This window comes from Taeniopygia guttata, chromosome 2 (genome assembly GCF_048771995.1).
Source record: "Taeniopygia guttata chromosome 2, bTaeGut7.mat, whole genome shotgun sequence".
NCBI classification, from domain to species: Eukaryota; Metazoa; Chordata; class Aves; order Passeriformes; family Estrildidae; genus Taeniopygia; species Taeniopygia guttata.
In genome coordinates, this window is record NC_133026.1 from 92209780 (window position 1) to 92230411 (window position 20632).

General features: G+C 39.1%; 2 protein-coding genes across 8 annotated transcripts in view; one reads left to right on the top strand and one right to left on the bottom strand.

Annotated features, from left to right (window-relative positions):
• Positions 1–20632, bottom strand: part of CARMIL1 (capping protein regulator and myosin 1 linker 1) — a 194918-nt gene that overhangs the window by 72222 nt on the left and 102064 nt on the right. For all 7 annotated transcript variants that reach the window (XM_030265871.4, XM_030265869.4, XM_030265867.4 and 4 more), the window contains exons 12-17: positions 18102–18188; positions 9407–9510; positions 7376–7453; positions 7186–7262; positions 6156–6260; positions 829–898 (exon numbers count right to left, since the gene is read on the bottom strand). In XM_030265871.4, coding sequence (XP_030121731.4) covers positions 829–898; positions 6156–6260; positions 7186–7262; positions 7376–7453; positions 9407–9510; positions 18102–18188 — 521 coding nt within the window. The remainder of the gene's footprint in view (positions 1–828; positions 899–6155; positions 6261–7185; positions 7263–7375; positions 7454–9406; positions 9511–18101; positions 18189–20632) is intronic.
• On the top strand, positions 10773–15188 carry LOC140682385 (uncharacterized). The gene is made up of 2 exons (XM_072924451.1): positions 10773–11276; positions 13150–15188. The coding sequence occupies exon 2, from the start codon at positions 13383–13385 to the stop codon at positions 14769–14771; it is 1389 nt and encodes a 462-aa protein (XP_072780552.1). The 5' UTR covers positions 10773–11276; positions 13150–13382; the 3' UTR covers positions 14772–15188.

Consider the following 20632-nt stretch of genomic DNA (forward strand, 5'->3'; position numbering starts at 1 on the left):
ATCTAACAAATGGGAAGCTTTCTTGGCAGCTTAAAAAACAAGGAAGTCAGAGAAGGTCTGAGCCTAAACTGGTTCATGTTGGTTTTGTCAAGAGTCCACCATCCAGTTCTCTGGAAAATGACTTTGCCTCAAGTGGCTTCCCAGGGTTGTGTCTGATCATTTCAAATTCTGCTTTAACCATGCAGGAATCACCCTGCAAGAGTATGGGCAATCCTGGGAAACAGGGTGCACAGCAAAGCACAGGGAAGCAAGAGGAAACAAGATCAAGTGAATCAGTTGCCACAGTTGTTCTTACTTATTCTTGAGGCCACTTTTACAGTGCATCTTATGGTAATAACTTTTACCAAAATACCTTATTGGCTTGAATTGATTAATTGATTAAGAAAATAGAATTTCCCCCAGGGTTAAAAAGCAAACCTGCACAAGAGGAAGCATGCCTTCAGTTCTGAAGGAAGACAGTCCAACCACAGACATGCCTTCAGGGCATGCAGCTTCCTTAGAGCCATTCAAATTTGGGCACCTTGGAAAATCCTGCTGCTAATCACACCACCAAAGAGCAGAAGCTGCCAAGCATCCAACAGGCTGGCTCAGTGTGTAGTACAGCTACACTGCAAGGAGGATTTTGCTAGTTAGGTGCTTTGAACCTCTGTGCTCATTATTTAGGATGCTGTAACACACATCCTAACTTTTACCATCACCGCTTCTCTGAGTTCTACCTTTCTCATAACTTTTGACTAGGAGGAAGAATATCTTGCCCTGTGGATTTCACAGGAACTCTAAAGGCTTGTCATTGCACATTTTGAACACATCCTGATAAATATTCCTTACCTCACAGCTACTGAGGTCTAAAGACACCTCCTTCAGATTGTGATTGCAAGCCAGGCCTAATAAAAGCGCTCTGAAAAAGATCAATTTTAGAACCATTTTTAAAAAAATAAAGGGCAGCTTTACATAATCATCCAAGTGATCACAAGTTAATACATCTATAAGGCAGAGATTAATTTCAAAACAACACCAGCTGAGCAGTTATTTCTTAAATGACAATGGCAGCACAAGCCTGCCACATCCAGAACACTCCAGGAGCTTCAAAAACTGCAGGGATGCAAGGCTAATGAAGAAACTCTAAAGGTAATGCACCATCAACATTTAATAAAATTCATCAGATATAAATTTTGTTGAACATTTGCTTTCAAAGAGCACCAAATGGTAATAACTGTAGTGCTCTGTCATACAACCATACAAACTCTATGATTTTCCAAAAATCTAGGAAAAAATTAGGTTTTTAAAATAATGGATGATACCATGCAGGCATTTCAATCAGGGACAATCCCTGTAACACTCAAAGGCTGGAGCATGCTCCAGTATCACAAAATTCTCCGAGTTCACAACCCAACAAGTATTTACAGACTTCAAAATTATACCCCTATGCAATGGTATCCTTTGCCTTTAGGCAGACTTGCAGACACGTGAAATTATGACTAATTATGATTTTTATAGATCCACTTTTAAAGTCTTACAGAAGTCTGTTTCCACATCTAAAAGTTAGTGTTAATATCACACTTATATTAATACTGTCAAATCAGAAAGCACAACAGTATGTGTAATAGAGAAGGAACAAACAAAATCTGTGTATACCTTCTAATATCTACAGAATAGATGCAGCTTTGAATTAATAATTCAACAGAGAAACAGAAGGACTTCCTTCTCCAACTTAATTTCAGCCAAAAGCAGCTAACCAAGTGACTGATGCATGCAGATAAAAACCAACCCCTTCTGATGAGCCATTTGTCTTCACACTTGCTATGCAAGCAGTGTGTCAAAGCAACATTTGAAATGTGTGTGCCTTGGGCAGGTTTTAATTTAAACCTACTTATATCTCCTGTCCTGCAGGTACAATCAGACCTTCCCCATTAACAAAGGCAAATGTCTTGTGCTTATTTACTTAAGTTATTAATATATGAGGTGGGGGAGAAGTGAAAGTTCTGCAACAGTTCTCACAAATTTTTAGATGATTTTGTCTATCTTTCTTACCCAGACATGTTTTTTGTTCAGTCAGTCTGGCTGATGGTAAGTTTGCAAAGAGCTTCCTAAACATTTCCAGGAAATAAAAAAATACATTGCAAACATAAAAGAAGCGCAGATTAAAAAAAGACACACAGTGTACATTTCACAGGACACTTCAGTTGTACACTTTTGTGTACACTACTTCAGTTGTACACTTTTAACAGGAAAGAAAAAAAAGGTTTCTTTCTCCTAACCTCTTCCTTATAAATTCACACTAAGAAAATCCCCTTACTTCTCAATTCTTTGTCATGAAAAAATCACCAGCCTTCAAAGGGCCTGAAGCCAGACATCTTATACTTACACTTGGCCACTATGTTTAAATCACACACATGGCAACACATGGAGAGGTCTTACCAACTGTGCATGATGCAGAATGCAAGAATTGGCCTTGTAATTAGCATTTGCATAAGCGTATCAGAAACTTGTCTTGGTACAGCACTGACAGATCAAAATACAATTTTTGGCAATGTCTGTAAAATTCAACAAAAACGTCAACTTACACTTCAACAAGGACAAGAATACAAACTGCCTCCATTAAAAAATGGTGAAAAAAAGAGTAAGCTGCAAATGGAACATTAACTATATTACCTATGTCCAAGACATACCCTCTCTCCACCCACCACATGGCATCCTCATAGTACAGCTTTATCAGCAAACCTACTCTCTGAAAGGCTTGATTTACACTGTCCAAGCAAATTCATGTCCTTCACAGACTGCACTGATTAATCTTTAAACTCACTGAGTTAGCACATGCAATTAAACATACCACAACTCTAAAGCTAAAGGAAGCCTATAAAAAAATCAAATAATTAATTAGGGGAATTTGGAACTCAGGATGTCAGGTATCTGCATTTTATCTATCTCCTTTTTCTCTAGGCAGGATTGATCTTGAATTATACATTCAACTTGGTGACCTCTGGTTCATGGACACAAACCAGGAACTTCTTCCTTGTCACTGGACAGCTCCAGCTCCAAAGGTTTTTTTACATATGCTAAGAATGATGCCAGGAAAGTGCTATTATGATACCATAGATTTTAAATTTTTTCTTCCTGGAGCCATCTCTCACGTACTCTTGCAGTTTTGGCAATGACAAATAAGTCTGCCTGAAAAAAAAATGTTTCTATCTTCTTGTGTTTAATCAACACTGGATCTTGATGGCTCTGGAGAAGATTTGTAATTCTTGCAGTTAAGAACAAAAGGCTAAGCAGCTGTCCCACAATACAGTGGGACATCCTCAGTCTTTTTAACACCAGATTAACTTTCACAGGACATTTTTGAAATGGATTAGTCAAGCCATGTAGGGTTGGAGAGGTAAAGCAAAGTGTCCTGCAGATGAAAGTTCTCTGTAGTGTTGTGACACACTCAGCTCAAACTGAATGAAAAATTTAGGTCAGAGAAAAAGCACATCACAGAAATTACCAAAAAGTACTAACAGGTTCTGTCCTAGCTCCCAGGCAGAGGTGAATGCTATCACCAGAATAAAAGCAGGCCAGGCCAAAAATACCAGACAGCTGAGAGGCTCTGAGACCATTCATGTCCAGCTGGACTTTGCCCCTCCTTGGAGCTTTCTGTGCTAGTGAAAGAGCTTTCTGCTCTCAGCTCATCCTACACTCTCCATCATTGCCTCTTTACTTCCACCAACACCAGTCAGGCAAGTAACTCCCTCCAACCCAATTCAGTCAAATTGAGCCAGATTATCTTAAATATTAGCAGAAGCAGTTTTTTTGCTAATTCATATTTTGACTGAAAAGGACTAGGATGATACCATTTGCTGCCCAGCTGGCAGGCATCGGGTCACAAGTTTTTGGGATAAATTTATACTAACATCTTTCATGAGCACAGGCAATTGTACAGCACTCACCTGCTCAAATTCCTCATACCATATGAGATACTCAACATGACAAGAAGAGAACCTAATTAACCTTAATGTTTGGTGTTTCTCACCTTTTCTAATCTCTGGGGATATATTCAAATGTTCCACAGTATTCTCTTTTTCCTGTCAAACCAATACTGTCTTCTGTAGTAGTCACATCCATCCTTGTTTTCCTTCCCTGCTGCCCTCCACCATAGGATCAATAGCTTTAAATTAATCAGAGTCAACCATGTTTCAAATAAATCGCCTTCTGTTTGAAAACACATCTGTACCACACCTTCCTAATACTAGCAAAGTCTAAACAAGCACGACAACAACCAAGAGCATCACATAGAACAAAGTTAAAGGTCAGAGCTAAAATGGCTCCTGCAGTTGAATACGGATTTCAATCTAGTACACCTGACTTAACCATCAGGCTCTTCTTGGAGGTGCCAAGCAACAAGACAAGAGGCCACGGGCAAAAACTGATGCACAGGAAGTTCCACCTGAGCATGAGGAAGAATTCTTTACTGTGCGGGTGACCATGCACAGGAACAGGTTTCCCTGAGATGTTGTGGAGTCATCCCCACTGGAGATACTCAAGAACTATCTGGATGCAATCCTGCGCCATGTGCTGTAGGATAACCCTGCTTGAGCAGGGAGGTTGGACCAAATGACCCACTGTGGTCCCTCCCAACCTGACCCATTCTGTGATTCTGTGATATTGTACTGCTTTCTTCAATAAATACTGACCTGCATCAAGAAAAAAATACTCCAAAACCACATACACTACTTTTTCTGATGTTGCTCTTGTCACTCTTCCCTCCCTTAGCTTCCTCCAGAGTGTATCAAAACATTTCCATCCCATTCTCACTAACTACTCTTTATATCCCACATCTCCAATTTTGCCATCAACTCCTGTGTGGCAAGCACATTTCTCTCCCTCTCAGGATTTTCATAGAGGTGCACAGAGAGAAATGAAAGAGAAAACAATTTCTATTTCTGCTCCTTATTTTTCTCATGTGGAATGTGTTTGGAGAATTCTTTACCTGGAATGAGTGCTTCATTGGATTCTGGTGAGGATTGTTTGAGCCTGATGGCCAATCCAATCCACCTGTGGCCGGACTCTCGAGAGAGGGTCACGAGTTGTGTGAGAGTTAGAGTCAGAGAAAGTAGTATGTAGTTTTAGTATCCTCCTTTTATATAGTATATTGATGTATTTTAGCATAGTTATAATAAAGAAATAATTCAGCCTTCTGAACTGAGTCAGACATCGTCATTTCTTCCCATTGGGTTCGCCTGCATTTACAATACTCCTGTCCTTTAGATGCTCCCCATTCTCCTTCCCCTCAGAAGGCAGGCTCCCAACAATGCAAGGATACCTCCATGCACCTACATCCATATTAAAGATTGCAAAATTGGTAGTGAACGTGTGTCTAGGTGTCTGCTATGGATAAGTTTATGTGTACTTTAACACATATTAGGAAGATGACACTTTGAAAAGAGCCCTTTCTTTAATTAAGCCAAACAAAACACCAGTATTCTGCCAGAATCACAGAATAGCCTATCTAGACTAGAACTATCTCTCTAGGCCTATCTTGACTTCAAAAGTCACTTTTATAATTCATGTCTGAAAATTCCAACACAGTTCAAATCCAGACACGTCACAAGAGGGGTGACAGTGCTTCACAATTTCCCTCAGCCAACAGAACCTGTTAGTCACAGGCTGGGTGACATGCAAGAAGACTAACTTCACTCAGCATTCCTGGAAACAGCTGCCATTGTCTCCTCCCCTGAAAGGAGAACGTAGCTCTGTGCAATAGGTTTCTCCTCCCAAACACTGCAACAGGCTCTGTTTCATTATGCCTGTTGCAATAATGCAGTCCCAAAGGAGTGGCGCTCGCACAAGCCTATAATCCCATTTCACTGTGGAGCAGTTTTGTTCGTAAGCCACAAAGAAAGAAATATATCCAAAAAAAATGCTGATAGAAGCTAAACAACTGTGACATTCCCAGAGCAAAAAATATGATTAATAGCCTCAACTGTGAGATGGAAAGAACATTTTATGGATGTGTGACCATCACAAAACTCATTATTCTAATATCAATAATGTACAATGGGGAAAAAAAAAAAGAAGAAAGCAAAATTCTTTCGCCTTCCTTTTTAATATGAGGTACTCATATAATAACAATGCAAACTAGGTTTTAGGCACAGGAGAAAATGAAATTAAATTCTTACTTTAGAGGCTCAGGAGGGAGTTTAGTTCCTGAAAGGTTAATCTGCATCAAAGCAAGTGAGCTGCTGAAAAACTGTTTGAAGGAGGGAGGGACTTCTTTTCCTTTTCTGTAAATAAACAAATTCATTAAGAAGTAGCATTTAGACACTCCTCATTCCAATAAATAGTGAACGCAAGCCATCAGAAATGTAATGATCTTTTGCAGTTTAATTGCTCTACCTTCAGCAGTTCTGTAATCAGTGGCTCTCAATTAGCTTAGAATTATAATGTCATCAAAATGTTGATTCAACAAACAATCCTCACAACTGCACTGCTGCATAGAAGACATTACTATCTACCTCCTGTTTGGTGAACTACAAAGAATGATCATTTAGGTCTGGTTAACAGAGAACATACATCTCACAAGCAGAAGATCAAACAGGACATGAACAAAACCCTGACTTTTTTTTTCACCACTAGAAATAATTACTCAATGCTAGAATACTTTAGCATCAATTAGGTGTCATCTCTGATAAGGGCCCAAGGCTTCAATCTGAATAAAATGGAAGCTAATATTTCCTACAATGCAAGGACTCTAAAAAGTAAATGTTCAATCTCAAAGGTTTTCAAAGGGAGTTCCTCCCAAAAGAAGACAAAACAGGAAAAAAAAAAGCATTTGTAAGTGTCACCAAATAATGCAAAATACAAACTTTAAAAATCATATACAAAGAGGAATCAAGTCAGCCAGACTTCAAAGTGTGATGCTATGCCCTTTATAGACAAAAGATATATACAGACCTTCTGCTGCATCAGTACCACACAAACAGGTATTACACAAGGTACCTTACTTTACAGACCTTTAGCAAACAGCAGAAAGGGAAAGAAAATAATTTGCTTAGAATAAATAGTATCTGCTTCATCGAACACTAAGACTTCTGAGGCTTTATTTAAAAAGTCTTAGGTTTATTCTTAAAAAGAAGGGTGCTACATGTGTGCAAAAAATTATAAATCTAAATACTGCAGGAATTGAGGCTAAAGACATTTAAATTGTACCTGTGAGAAAACAGAGTCCTTGAGAGGCTAAGAACAGCTAGATGCTGAAGACATCCACGAAGGAGGGCTCCACAAACCTGGTTCAAAATAAGGGCAAATCATATTACTTTATATTAACCCAAAAGTACCTAGGGATAGAATATGGGGAATGTTTCCTTGGCATTGAAATAGCAACAAAAATGGTCTTTACCATATCTAGTGCACACTCCGTGTTGGATAAATCCAGGTGAACAAGGGCATTTGGCTGGGCCAAAAAATTGTACAGGCTCTATAATTATTTGACAGAAAGAAAAACAGATATTAATTTTTATATTATGACAACTATTACTGGATCACTCCCTTAATTGCATTTTCAGCTTTTAAAATATAAAATCACCTGAAACTTCACTTCATCAATACAACCTGTTTTACTTTTGTAGGTTATCCTTTTTTTAAAAGAGTGGGAAAATGGAGCTCAGACTACACTTACCCAAAATTTCTCTTAAAGCACACATCTTGAGTTATTGCATTTAACTTTCACAGCAGATGACAATTAATTAAGATGATAATTAAACAAAGATTTGTGATGTCACTCAGATTGCTGTTACATTTCAGAAAGGCTAATTGGTTCTTAAGTTAAAGCCAGACCCTTTAAGCATGAGGGAAGCTACTAATTTGCACCTGAAGTCCATGGCTGGTTCTTAATATCAGCTGCACATTACAGGTTTAAGAGAGAATATAAAACCAGTAACAAGATTTTAACATTGATGGCTTCAGTAATGCCTAGAATATGTCATGTAAATGTTAGCATATGTAAAACTTCTTACTATACAGTGTTTCATTTTGGGTTCTTTTTAGTCTCAGAGAGCAACACAGAAAGATAAAAGCGTGACCTAGTTCAGAGAAAAGTGGAAAGCTCAACTCCACATGAAATCCAGCCAAACAGTGCACACTTAACATTTCTAAAATAGATCCATCTTCCCAAAAATTAGGTCATTTCGCATCGCCCCTATAACTACAATGCTAGAGACGTCATCACTTTAAAAATTTCTGAGCTTTCCTAGGATTTATTTTAAATGCTAAATAACAGGATTTCCTTGCACCTGTTAGAAAACTGATTCCACAGATTAAGTGACCTCAGTATTAATAATCTTTATATATGAACCATCCCTCAGACAAGCTAAGAAAAGCCCTACTTTCTGCATTTATCTCTTAAAATATTGTAGGTAGACCTTAGGTTTTTTTAAACACTGCCTATCAAAGACTTATTTATTACATTTTATTTTATCTTTTGTTTTTACATTATTAACTATGTTATTCTCTCCGAGTAATTCACTGTGTGTTTTTACTTACATTTAACTATTTATTTGCTACCTTTAAAACCCTGTTGTCCCACTGACCTTTTCACCTCATGACTGAAAAGGCTAGTTCCCTGAATATGCTGATAAATCTGCAAGTAAGATGTGTGAAAAAGTCATAAAGTCATATCTGACTGCACTTTAAATGATGACATTGGTGGCTGTAGTTTTGCATCTTCTAGATGTTCAATACTTAGAATTCAAAACTTGACAGTTACATGCACATAACTTTTGATGTGAAAGTGAAATGCAAATGTAGCAGTCAAAAAGTGAATATATACAAATTGAGAAGAAAATGGATTTTGTTACAGAGGAAATAGAGCTCCACATTCATGGTAATTAATAAAGTGAACAAAAGAGTCTAAAAAGTAATTACATTCTTCAAAGAATCATGGGTTTCAACAGCACATGTCAAGGAGGTGCACAAATTTATTTATACAAAAATATTGAAAAACAGAAATTAATTCTTTACAAGACAAAATAAATAATTTGCTTCCAACCTTCCAATGAAAAAATTTGTAATGCTCTTATCATTAAAAAGATGATGAGGGCTTTTTAATGGCACTTTGTCACTTTCAAACAGAACTCGGAGAGAATGGTAAGTTCACTGAAAAACAGTGGTATCCTTGCTCTTTCCTCATGTATCAGCAAAAGCGAAAGACTAAAGGCATGAACTAAAATTATGTGGATCTGTTTTTAGTTGTGTGGGGTAGTTCTCTGACTTTACACCAAAGAATGGAAACAAAACTGTTATTTTCTATCCCTACTAAAGCTGTTCAGAAATAAAGGCCAAAAAGGTTCTAAACCCAAAGGTTTTTGCCTTTCTCTCAACTGTGAATTAAAACATGCATTCATTATCTCCCCGGTGAGAGGAGAGCGCTTACTGAGAGATCATCTCCGCGGAGCGCGTTCCCTGAGAGGTCGAGATAGACGAGAGTGTTAGCGATCAGCGAGTTGGCACTCAGTGACTGGGAAAGGCTGTTCACCCCTGCCAAAAAAGAGGTCACAACTCAGCTGAGCCAGCTCCACACAAAACTGGCCCAGAGCCTGCAAGTGCACAATTTCAATGAACACAGACACACACAAATGTTTAATGACCTCCTATTGCCATCACTGTACAGCAGCTGAAGAATTCAGATCACCAGACAGACAGGAGACCTTTCCCTGACACAGCATGCCCAGTTCCACATGGACCATGCTCCCCAACTTCCCTATGAGCCACAGCATGTTATACATCCCAGATCCAGGATGCATCCAGATCCATTTTCAAACAGATTTTAAAAACACAGTTTACTCCATAATGTTAAGCCAGTGTCTTCCTACAAACAATTATATTTAGATAAATAGATGTTAGCATCTGTGGAAGACCAAGTACATTAACAATTATAATTGCCGGAACTTCAAAAGAGACTGACAAGACCTAGAAATTAAAAATATTTCAATTCATATATTTGCCTGTAATTTCACAAAAATAGCTAATTAAAAGTACCGAGAGATGCATAAAGACTCTCAGTTGCTTATCAGAACAAACACTTATTTTTCACATTAAAATTAAAAAGCTCACGTTGGGAACAAACCAGTCAGGGCTTTCTTCCATTGAAATTTTTCAGCTTTTCAAAATACAAATTAGGACATGGCTATTTCTGATTCCTTCAAATCTAACTTTCATCTGAGGACTCTGCAGCTTATCATCAACTGCTCAATTTATTGTAGATGGTATTTTCTGCCTTTCAAGCACTACATGCATGTGTTTCTTACACGAATAAGCATCACTGTGTCCTTTAGTTGATGCAGCAGTGTCGGAACTCAAAATGTCCCTCAGACATTTTTAGATGTTCTGGGCCCAGGTCAGAAGCATTTGAGACCCTGGCAGGCAGCTGGAAACACCTGTGATTTTGGATTTGAACCATGGAATGATTTACCAACCGTGCAGGAAGAACAAGAAGTCACAAAAGTTTAGATAATACAGTAGAAGTAGTCACAAAGTAAAGGGAAGAATTTTTGAGTGCTGTACAGGGGGGTTTTAGGTCTTGTACATGGGGGTCAGAAGTTTTAAGATGGAGGGATTTGGGCCTGCCCTGTCCTCCCTCTTTCTTCTTCCTTACCTCCATGTTCTTGGTGATGTTGGCACTCACTGATTGGTTTAGAGTAGAAAGGCACCATTTAATATAGGTAATAGGCATTGGGGAAAAACTATAAACATTTAACACGTAATGTACCATATAAAAGATAGCACCAGCCCTGGGTGGGAGAGAGAAAAAGAAGACGGGAGTCAGAGAGGATGTCAGGGTGTGTGTGTGCCTTTGCCTGAGCTGCTGAGCAAACTGCAGCAGCTCAAGAAGAAAATCTTTTAGATAACATGCAATAAACAACCTTGAGACCGGACGACTGAAGACTATTGAGTCTTTCTTTGAAAGCAGGGGTTGGAGGAGAGACTTTCCCACCACACGGAGCCACCCCCGACCTAGGGCTGAGCTCTGGCACTTGGTGTCCCTGAGTGGGCAAACAAAAAGGGCACAGGCAAGAAGCCAATCCATCAAGAGACCTCCAACCTTCACCAGAAAGAGGCACACGCACGCACTCTCCGAAGACTCCAAAGAGAGAGGGAGCAGAAAGTTCAAGACAAAACATCCTGACCTTCACCAAGACAACTCGTCTCGAGAACAGCCCGGAGAGGAGAAAAACCACCTGTGACCTGCTGGACGGTGATCAGTGCCATCTCTGGACTGTGACCTCGTGCTGATTCAGCTTTTGGTGAGAACGGTCAAAATTAAGGACATGGGGGTGGGATAGTCCCAGGAGCAGACTCAAATTTTATCAGCACTGCAGGGGGTGGTGTCCACACATCCTGTAGAAATAGCTCCAAAAGAGCTGAAAGCCCTGTTGTTGTGGGTGCGGTATAATTACCTGCACACAGAGACACATATTTTGTTTGAATCAAATTTTTGGCAAGAGATCAAAAGAGAGCAGTTATATTACTGCTCAAGAGAGCAGTTATATTACTGAGCCACAAAAAGAGATAAGATTGCCACGAAACTTTTGCCTTCAGTGAGAACAATATTAGAGTCACTTTCGCAATGTGGCAAGGGGTCTGTCATTTTACATCAGACAGCCCAGGCTCCTACAGGAGCACAGGGAGGAGAACTGCCCAACCAGCAGCATGGAGCAGCTCTCTTTACCACAGATCCAGGGGAAGCGGGATTACCTCCTGTGGAAAACCAAGGGGATGATATTCCATCACATCCCGGGTCCTCGGGCTCCCACTGTTCCTCAGACTCCTTTGAACCCCGGGAATCCCTAAGCTCCTCTGATGCAGAAACCCCTCAGACAGTGGCAGATCAGCCAGGGACAGTCGTAATCCTTGGTGAGGAAGGGGACCAGGAGCAGCCCGAGTCCACACCTACAGCGAGGGGGGCTGCAGAGGGGACCGTGGGGGTGAGGAGGACCAAGGAGAGGATGGGGAGTGCGAGCACGGCGGTCATAAATCCCGAATGTCCCATGATGCATTCCATGATGAGAATCCGTGAAGCCGCGGAAGCGGCTGCTCGGCAAGCACAGGGTTCACCACAAATCACAGAATTGGCAGCAGTGGTCAGTGTTTTTCAGTTATTTCAGGAATCCCTCAATCTGATCACAGATTCAGCAAATGTTGCAAATGTGGTCAAACAATTAGAGGGATCACTTTTAAAACGCACAGACAATGAAATTTTATATTCATATCTATCATGCATGAGAACAATCCTAGAAAACAGAGAATACAAATATTTTGTTACACACATCAGAGCACATTCCTCACTTCCAGGGTTTTTAGCAGAAGGGAATGCTCATGCAGACAAGCTCACAATGCCCATCTCACAGACACTGCCAGACATTTTCAAGCAAGCAAAATTGAGCCATGCATTTTTCCACCAAAATGCACAAGCATTGATGGAATCTTTTCGCCTTTCTAAAAGCCAAGCAAAGGAAATCATCAGTGCTTGCCCAGATTGCCAGCTTGTGCAGCCACCTGCATCCACAGGAGCAGTCAATCCAAGAGGATTGCAAAGTCTCCAGCTGTGGCAAACTGATGTCACAAAATATCCATTTTTTGGAGGCTCAAAACCATTAATGTTTCAGTTGACACATTTTCAGGGGCAATTTTCCCATAATTAAATACAGGGGAAAAAGCAGAACTTGCCTGCAGATATTTTTTACAAGCATTTGCATCATTAGGTGTGCCACAAGAAATATAAAACAGATAATGGTCCAACTTTCACAGGCAAGGTGCTTGACAAATTTCTGAAAACATGAGGAGTTAAACACATTTTCGGTATTCGTCATTCTCCCTCAGGTCAAGCAATCATTGAAAGAACACATCACACCCTGAAATCCCTTTTGGATAAACAAAAAAGGGGGGAGGCAGGTGCAACACCTTATATGCAGTTGAACAAAGCTCTGTATGTGTTGAATTTTTTTAATGGTTCTTTCTCAGAGCCCATTCCACCAATTGTCAGACACTTTACGAACAGCACACAAGCAAAACTAAGGGAAAATGCTTTAGTTTTGATCCGAAACCCAGAGTCAGGACAAACTGAAGGCCCATTTGCATTAATAACTTGGGGCAAGGGTTTTGCTTGTGTTTCCACAGGGTGAGGACTGAAGTGGGTGTCAGCAAGGCACGTGAAACCTTATCGGGTGCAGACGCCAGTGGACGTGGACCCGAGAAGCAGAGAGGCAAGCACGCTGACGGAGGCAGACAACAACGCTGCAGACACCTCATCAGACAACGATTGATAACTCAGAGACTTGGGGTTTTTTCTAGGGAATCAAGTGTTATTTGGGTGTTGCTGCATTGTGGGGTTTCTCACAGAGAGTGGGGACATGGACATGGGGGTCAGACAGATAGTGTTCATGTGCTTCATTCTCTTGCCTGTTGCCTTGGGCAATAGGACAGATTTTCCCATGAGACAACCAAGGGAAAATGTGTGGGAGACTTTGGCAAAGGCAGCGGGTCTGGACAGCATTTGCTTGACCCATTCGAAACCGGGGAAACCATTCTCAACATGCTTGGTAGGTGTGCCAGTGGAGAAATGGCCAATCCCAAAGAACATCCCTCCAAATGTTCTGAAGTCTTTTTCAGATCCTGTGGGAGGATGGCATGTTTGGACACAGTTCCTTCCTGTGGCTCACTTCGAACCTCCGGAATTGGACATTTTTGGGTCAACAAGAATGAAATTCTGTATCATATTCAATCCATTGGGAGTGACAAAGACAGATAACCACACGATAGATGTCACTCCAAACCAGTTCTTTTACAGAAATGCATCATCCTGGTGTAATTATACCAAAATGATGAACAAACCATCCCTCCAAAATCCAGCCATTTTACCAAAAGGAATGTTTTTGATTTGCGGGGACAGAATTTGGCCTGCTATCCCTGCAAAAATCAAGGGCGGTCCATGCAGCATTGGAGAACTCTCATTGATAACATCCAACTTGGAAATTTTGAGGGAACAGACATGCAGGGAAAAAAGATCCATTGAGCAACACCGTCCAAATTGTGATGATGAAGTTTATACCTGGAACAAGGCTCGGAGAAATGCAGTAGCAATTTTCTCACCCCAAGTAACATTGGGGGTGACCTTGACACAATTAGACCACATGGCATGCTGGCTGAGTAAACACACTCATGCCATCTCCTCTGCACTGAGCGACATGTTAACAGATATTGACAGTGCAAGACAAGCAACACTTCAGAACAGGGCGGCAATTGATTATTTGCTGCTATCATATGGGCATGGGTGCGAAGAATTTGAGGGGATATGCTGCATGAACCTGTCCGATCACTCAAAATCTATCCATGAAAATATAAAACAAATACAAAACAGCATCAGAAAATTGCAAGAAGTTACAGGATCCTGGTGGGATGATTTCATTAACGTTTTTAATCTCTCACCATTGTGGAGGGAGCTTTTGAAAATAGCATTTTATATTCTTATAGGACTTCTAGCTCTTCTGCTTGTTCTGCTATGCATTTTTCCATGCATTCGACGGGTCATGAACAAAGTGGTAAAGCAGGCTTTTTTGGCGCAAATAGGAGGGGGAGATGTCGGAACTCAAAATGTCCCTCAGACATTTTTGGTTCTTCCGGTCCTAGGTCAGAAGGATTTGAGACCCTGGCAGGCAGCTGGAAACAGCTGTGATTTTGGATTTGAACCATGGAATGATTTACCAACCTTGCAGGAAGAACAAGAAGTCACAAAAGTTTAGATAATACAGTAGAAGTAGTCACAAAGTAAAGGGAAGAATTTTTGAGTGCTGTACAGGGGGGTTTTAGGTCTTGTACATGGGGGTCAGATGTTTTAAGATGGAGGGATCTGGGCCTGTCCTGTCCTCCCTCTTTCTTCTTCCTTACCTCCATGTTCTTGGTGATGTTGGCACTCACAGATTGGTTTAGAGTAGAAAGGCATCATTTAAAATAGGTAATAGGCATTGGGGAAAATGTAACACGTAATATATCATATAAGAGATAGCAGCAGCCCTGGGTGGGGGGAGAGAAGAAGATGGGAGTCAGGGAGAATGTCAGGGTGTGTGTGTGCCTTTTCCTGAGCTGCTGAGCAAACTGCAGCAGCTCAAGAAGAAAATCTTTTAGATAACTTGCAATAAACTACCTTGAGACCAGACGACTGAAGACTGTTGAGTCTTTCTTTGAAAGTACAGGTTGGAGGAGAGACTTTTCCACACACAGAGCCACCCCTGACCTAGGGTGAGATCCGGCACAGCAATATTTTTCTAAGTTGCCAGGCCAAAGCTATACAGAAGGCTAGTGATCCACTACACAACATTCAACGATTTCTCACAGCTGGTCAGTGAAATTGGATGGGCATTCAATGGATGAAACACATCCAGTCTTCCCTTAAAAACTATTATGAAACTGATTTGCCAATGAGGATGTGGATGAAACAGCTAGCAAGATACTGGAGACAAAAATACCTGTCAATTATTTAATTTCTGAGCTTTCAAATATTAAGAAAGTCTCCCATATTAGTAGTATGGCTCCTGATTTCAGGAGGCTTTTGAAACTGGAAAGTATCAAAGCAAAGCAACACTTTTGCCAAGTCTCAAATCTTTTCTGCTTGGCATCATTTTTCTTTTAGCTTGAGATGGTGCTGTTGAATCTACACCCAATTGCTAAAGGTAAACTGCAAACTAATACTTTTTAAAACTTGGAAAGATCTCAAAGCTCTGTTTAAATATTTGACATTACAGCTGTGGATTCACTTTAGTGAGCCTTCTCAACAATGTTTACAAGCAACACCAAGAAGAAGGAACAAATGCAATTTTCTCCTGGCTGCTCGATGGTTCTTAGCTATCAGCTGGGGTTCCAGCTAGGTTAAACCATCCGGAATTCAACATGTATAACCAAGAACCAATTCTGGGAATTCAGAAGTAGTGTCTGAGTTTGAGGGAGAGAAGAGGAGCTATCAAACAATTCATAATGCTGCTTGTTTCATGCTTAAAAAGGGCCAACTTCTCAAAATCAGCCACATCAGTGAAGGCAAACAATGTGAATGAGGGATTTTTTTAATTGGCCTCTGGCTTGGACTCAGAAAAGCAAGATTTATCTTTGAATGAGTATACTAGAATTTTCCATTTAACCAGAATCTTCAAATCAATATATTTATGTTTGAACTTCACACTACCTCATGTTATACTCTAACAGTAATCTCACTTTCATTTGCAGACAATCTTTTATGCTCTTTTACCACTCTCAGGAGGCTCAGACTGTTAATAGCTCTCAGGAACTTTGACATACAATATTTGAAGAAAGATCAGCTGGGAAGTTGCCACCTGAACTTCACTTGTCAATCTTAGAAACTTATCTCAAATAGAAAGCACTTTTAAAATAAGGTCAAAACCTGTGAGTGTTTGTTCTGAATTTATGAAAAGCTTTTAAATTTTTTTTAAAATATAAAAAGGAAAAAAAAAGAAAAAAAAGGTTGGAGGAAAAAATATATGCACTTTGGATCCAAGTTTGAGTCCAAGATCCAGGGACCCTTTTAGACTTTCTCCACAGAAAGTATTACAAGTTCAAAAATAGCCTCCCAAGTTAAAACCAAATCAATACAGTCTTCTTAGGTTAGAGAGAAACTGACAGCTTTGCAGCAACCTGACTTGCTTAAGTGCCTGAGGGTTGCAAGAATGCCCTTTTTAAGACATGGCATATACTATTTTTAAGAAATATTGAGGAAATACATGGGACAAGATTAATGGTAACATGTTAATCTGAAGGTCATCAGTATTAGACATACTGGAAAATATTTTCAGCTTTTACTCAAAGATCATCTTTAAAAAGGATGCTAAAAACCTTCAGATTCTTTTAATTCACTTTCACTGACTAGAGATGTGTGGGTGAACTTCATCAAGCTGGCAGTTACTCTTTACGAAGAAGGAAATGTTGCTAGAATGTTCTCTCAACTCAAACTTCACAATCTATTACTGAAATAATTCAGCTTACATGAAGAAAAGCAGAGAATGAATGAACATAACAGCACTGCATAAATTTCTGTTAAATTCACAAGTATCTTATTACATGAGTACATGTTACATTAGTCAAGATTCTTAATCAACTGTCACCAAATATTGAGTTGGCAGTAGGTAAGAACAACCCCAGAGTTTAATAAAAGTATTTTTAGTGAAAATCATTATTGAATAAATTCACATTAGGATTTACTGTTTACTTAAGCATAAAAAGATCCATAGGCACTCACATAAAACAACAAAAAGCCCTTTACCCCAGGTTAATCCTTGAAGCTAAGGAGAATACAGAATCTGCACTTCACAGAGCATTAGTAAAAAGGATAAAAGAGCATGGTTTCTGTCTGTTATCAACTAATGTCCTTCATACTGTTAACTCAGTCATCTTTTCCAGGTCAGCAACATCTACAAAAAAGCAGCAATAATGCTAGTGTGGTTTCTCTATTTTAACACCCATTACCTATACAGGAGACCCTGGGTTTGTGCAATCTGTAAGAGGTCACTACTCCTATTATTTGTAAAACAAAAATGTAAAAAATCCTGAAAGCTTCTGACTTGTGTTTCATGGCTGCTATCGCTTTTAAAATATACAACCATTTCAATTACAATATAAAATCATAAATTTGTAAATTATGAAACAAAGAAATATTTAGTCAGGGCAAGTCCCTCACCAGCCATTGTCACAATGCTTGGTTTCATAAAATAACTGTGTAAAAAACATTTTGAAATTTCTCTACACATTTTTGCTTCTGACATTTTTTTGAAGTGTATATAAAACATATCTTTCATGCCAATCCTAATTTCAGTCTTCCTTTATAATACAGGTTCAAACTTAACCCTTTCAAAAGCAAGTCTAAGTTTATCAAAGTGCTGAAGGGTACTCAGAACCCAGTTGAGGGTTCAACAACTCAGGAGTGCAAAAAAAGCAACTGCGCTGCTGAGAAAATACATGTAAATAATTAACACAATTAATAATCCTATAATCTCTTAAGAAAAAGTATTTTTTTGTGTGTAAGTCTGAGAGTTTTATAAGAAAAAAAGAGGCATATTTATAAAACATACCTTTAGGTGACAAGGAGGTTTTAGATAAATTTAAATGCTTCAGTCCCTTTGGAAGTTTGGCGAACTGGATGCTCAAAGATGACACACCTGTTGGGGGAGCAAAGACAAAACACAAAACAACAAGATGTTTTCAGGTGAGCTCTGTGACCTCAGGTTTTCCCAGCAAATCTCAGCAGGGGCAAACTGCACCAGTGACACTTGAGGAGGAACTGCACTCACTGTGCAGGTGGGCTCTGTAATTTTGTGAACCTTTTACTGGTGTAATCAAGATCCCTGCTTTGCTAACCACTGAACAGATAGGAACCTTTGTTTTTAAACATGGGTAATCTTCCTCAATTAGTTTAAAAACTTTATAATACACACATATTTTTGGGAAGGAGTCAAAGTGAAACTATCACACCAAGCAGTCAGCACTTGGAAAATCTGGAAGCTTTATGTTTCAGAAAAAAAACTAAATTAAAAAATCTAAGCATGAACTAAAACCCTACAGTTCTTTTTCACATGCAATTTCAAACTTTTTTTTTTTTTTTTTTTTTTTAAAGGAAGGGCTCTCAGGGCAAGAAAGGCATCCAAGTTAGCTAACATCACCCTCTTTTTTTGAGGCAAACCCTAAGATACTGAAACCTTTACCAAGTCATAACGACCACTTAATTCTCTTACAGCAGCCTGCAGGCTACCAGCCAGGACACAGGCTTGGAAATGCCACAACTGCTTGCAATCCTAAACAGCAAAAACCTATTAAGATGCTGAGACTGGACTACCTCAGCACAAATTCAACAAAAGAAGAAAACCATAAGAAGGCACTTTTCATTAAAGCCTTTACACAGTGTGTCCGAGTTCCACACTCCACAAATTAAATGTTCCACTTTTAGCAAAAGACTGAAATTTGATTAAGAGGGCACCTCCTAAATAACAATGCAACTAAGCTGTGAAATATTTAATAGAGGAATAAATCAACATAGAAACTCCAGGCTTAACCTGAGGTGTGAAATATAGTTGTCTACAGCAATTCATTTATAGAGAAAAGGGCACAGAGAAAGAGGGTAAAACCTTTTACTTGATTGAAAACATAGTAAATCAAAAAGATTATACCCTTTCCACATACACAGACATTAAACAGTCTGTGAAACTGTAGGTCACATACCTATGTTTACTCTGTTTTTATTCTGTTTTACTTATCATTGATAATGAAAGAGCCAGCTACCTTGCAGATACTGTGGTAGGGTTTTTTTAATGCTCTCTGTAAAAGTGTTGCACGCAACACCCATGCAGCTCAAAACAATATACATTTTTTTATTTATACTGCTAAAGCATTAGACCCATGAGACCTTGGAATGGTAACAATGGTAACCAGATATCTTCACCAATTTTCAGCAAGAATGAATCAAATCATACTAACAAGAATTTCTTACATAGCTCTGTAAGGACAATCACTATCACTAAGGATACAACAAAAGTAATTTTTGTAGTTAAACATTTTAACTGAGACTGCAGCAAATCGTTTTACCCCTCCATCTTTGTATTCAGCTAACAATCTGCAGACAAATTATTGTTTTAGCCAAGCTGAACAATTTTCACATCTTACTAACATGGAGGTTAAGTTATATTTATAAGATACATGAATCAGGTGCAGAAAAGAAAAACTCCTTCTGGTTACTCTGGCTCTTGAACACCCTTTAGGTCACTCATTTTTGCCAATGGCATAACAGAGATGAGAGTTCACATGGCAGAAATGGAGTTAGCTGCATCCAGGAACACAGTTTGGAATTTGAGTACTACTAGGCTTCAGTATGTTTGTTTTGAATTATTTTTAACAAAATATCATATTAAAGTCTGACCCTAGTAGAGCCAAAAGCAAAATCACCATAAGTTCAGTGTAGCTAGATTTTACAGACAAGATTGATAACTTTCCAGGTGTTAGTCTCACAAATATTGACAGTACCATAAAGGAGAGCCAAACATAAATTAAGAGACTGGTCTCAGTAAAAAAATCATTGCATATAAACACTGCACTGTATTTGAAGTGAAGACAGGTACTATGCTTTAGGTAAACTAAATCCATCCCCCATGCTGTTGGAATACAGACAGTTGCATTAATATGTAATATTATTGTGCCTTCAGTTATTGGTACTCGGCAATCTCTAATAGCTTAGTGCATGTTTGTGTTCATACAGGGTACAATACCTTCTTCTCCAGAAAACAAACAACTCTGTGATTTCCCTTGTAACTGCAAAATAACCTAGTTCCAGTTCCTGCAGGTGATTTTTCAAAAGGTATTTCCCAAAATCCATATGTTTATATGAATCTCCACTTTAACTTGTGAAATCCTTCCTACTGCTCCAGTTTACCAAAGTCAATTCTACCTTGCAGCCAGGAAATTTTCTTAAAATGAAAAGCTGCAATATTTGCACATTACAATTATAATTAATTTCTAAGTACTCTATAACCTATCTTATTCCAATGAAAAGGTCAAATCTTAATTGCATATTTGATAGGAGAGGTTGAGATAATGAAAAAACTATACTAATCTC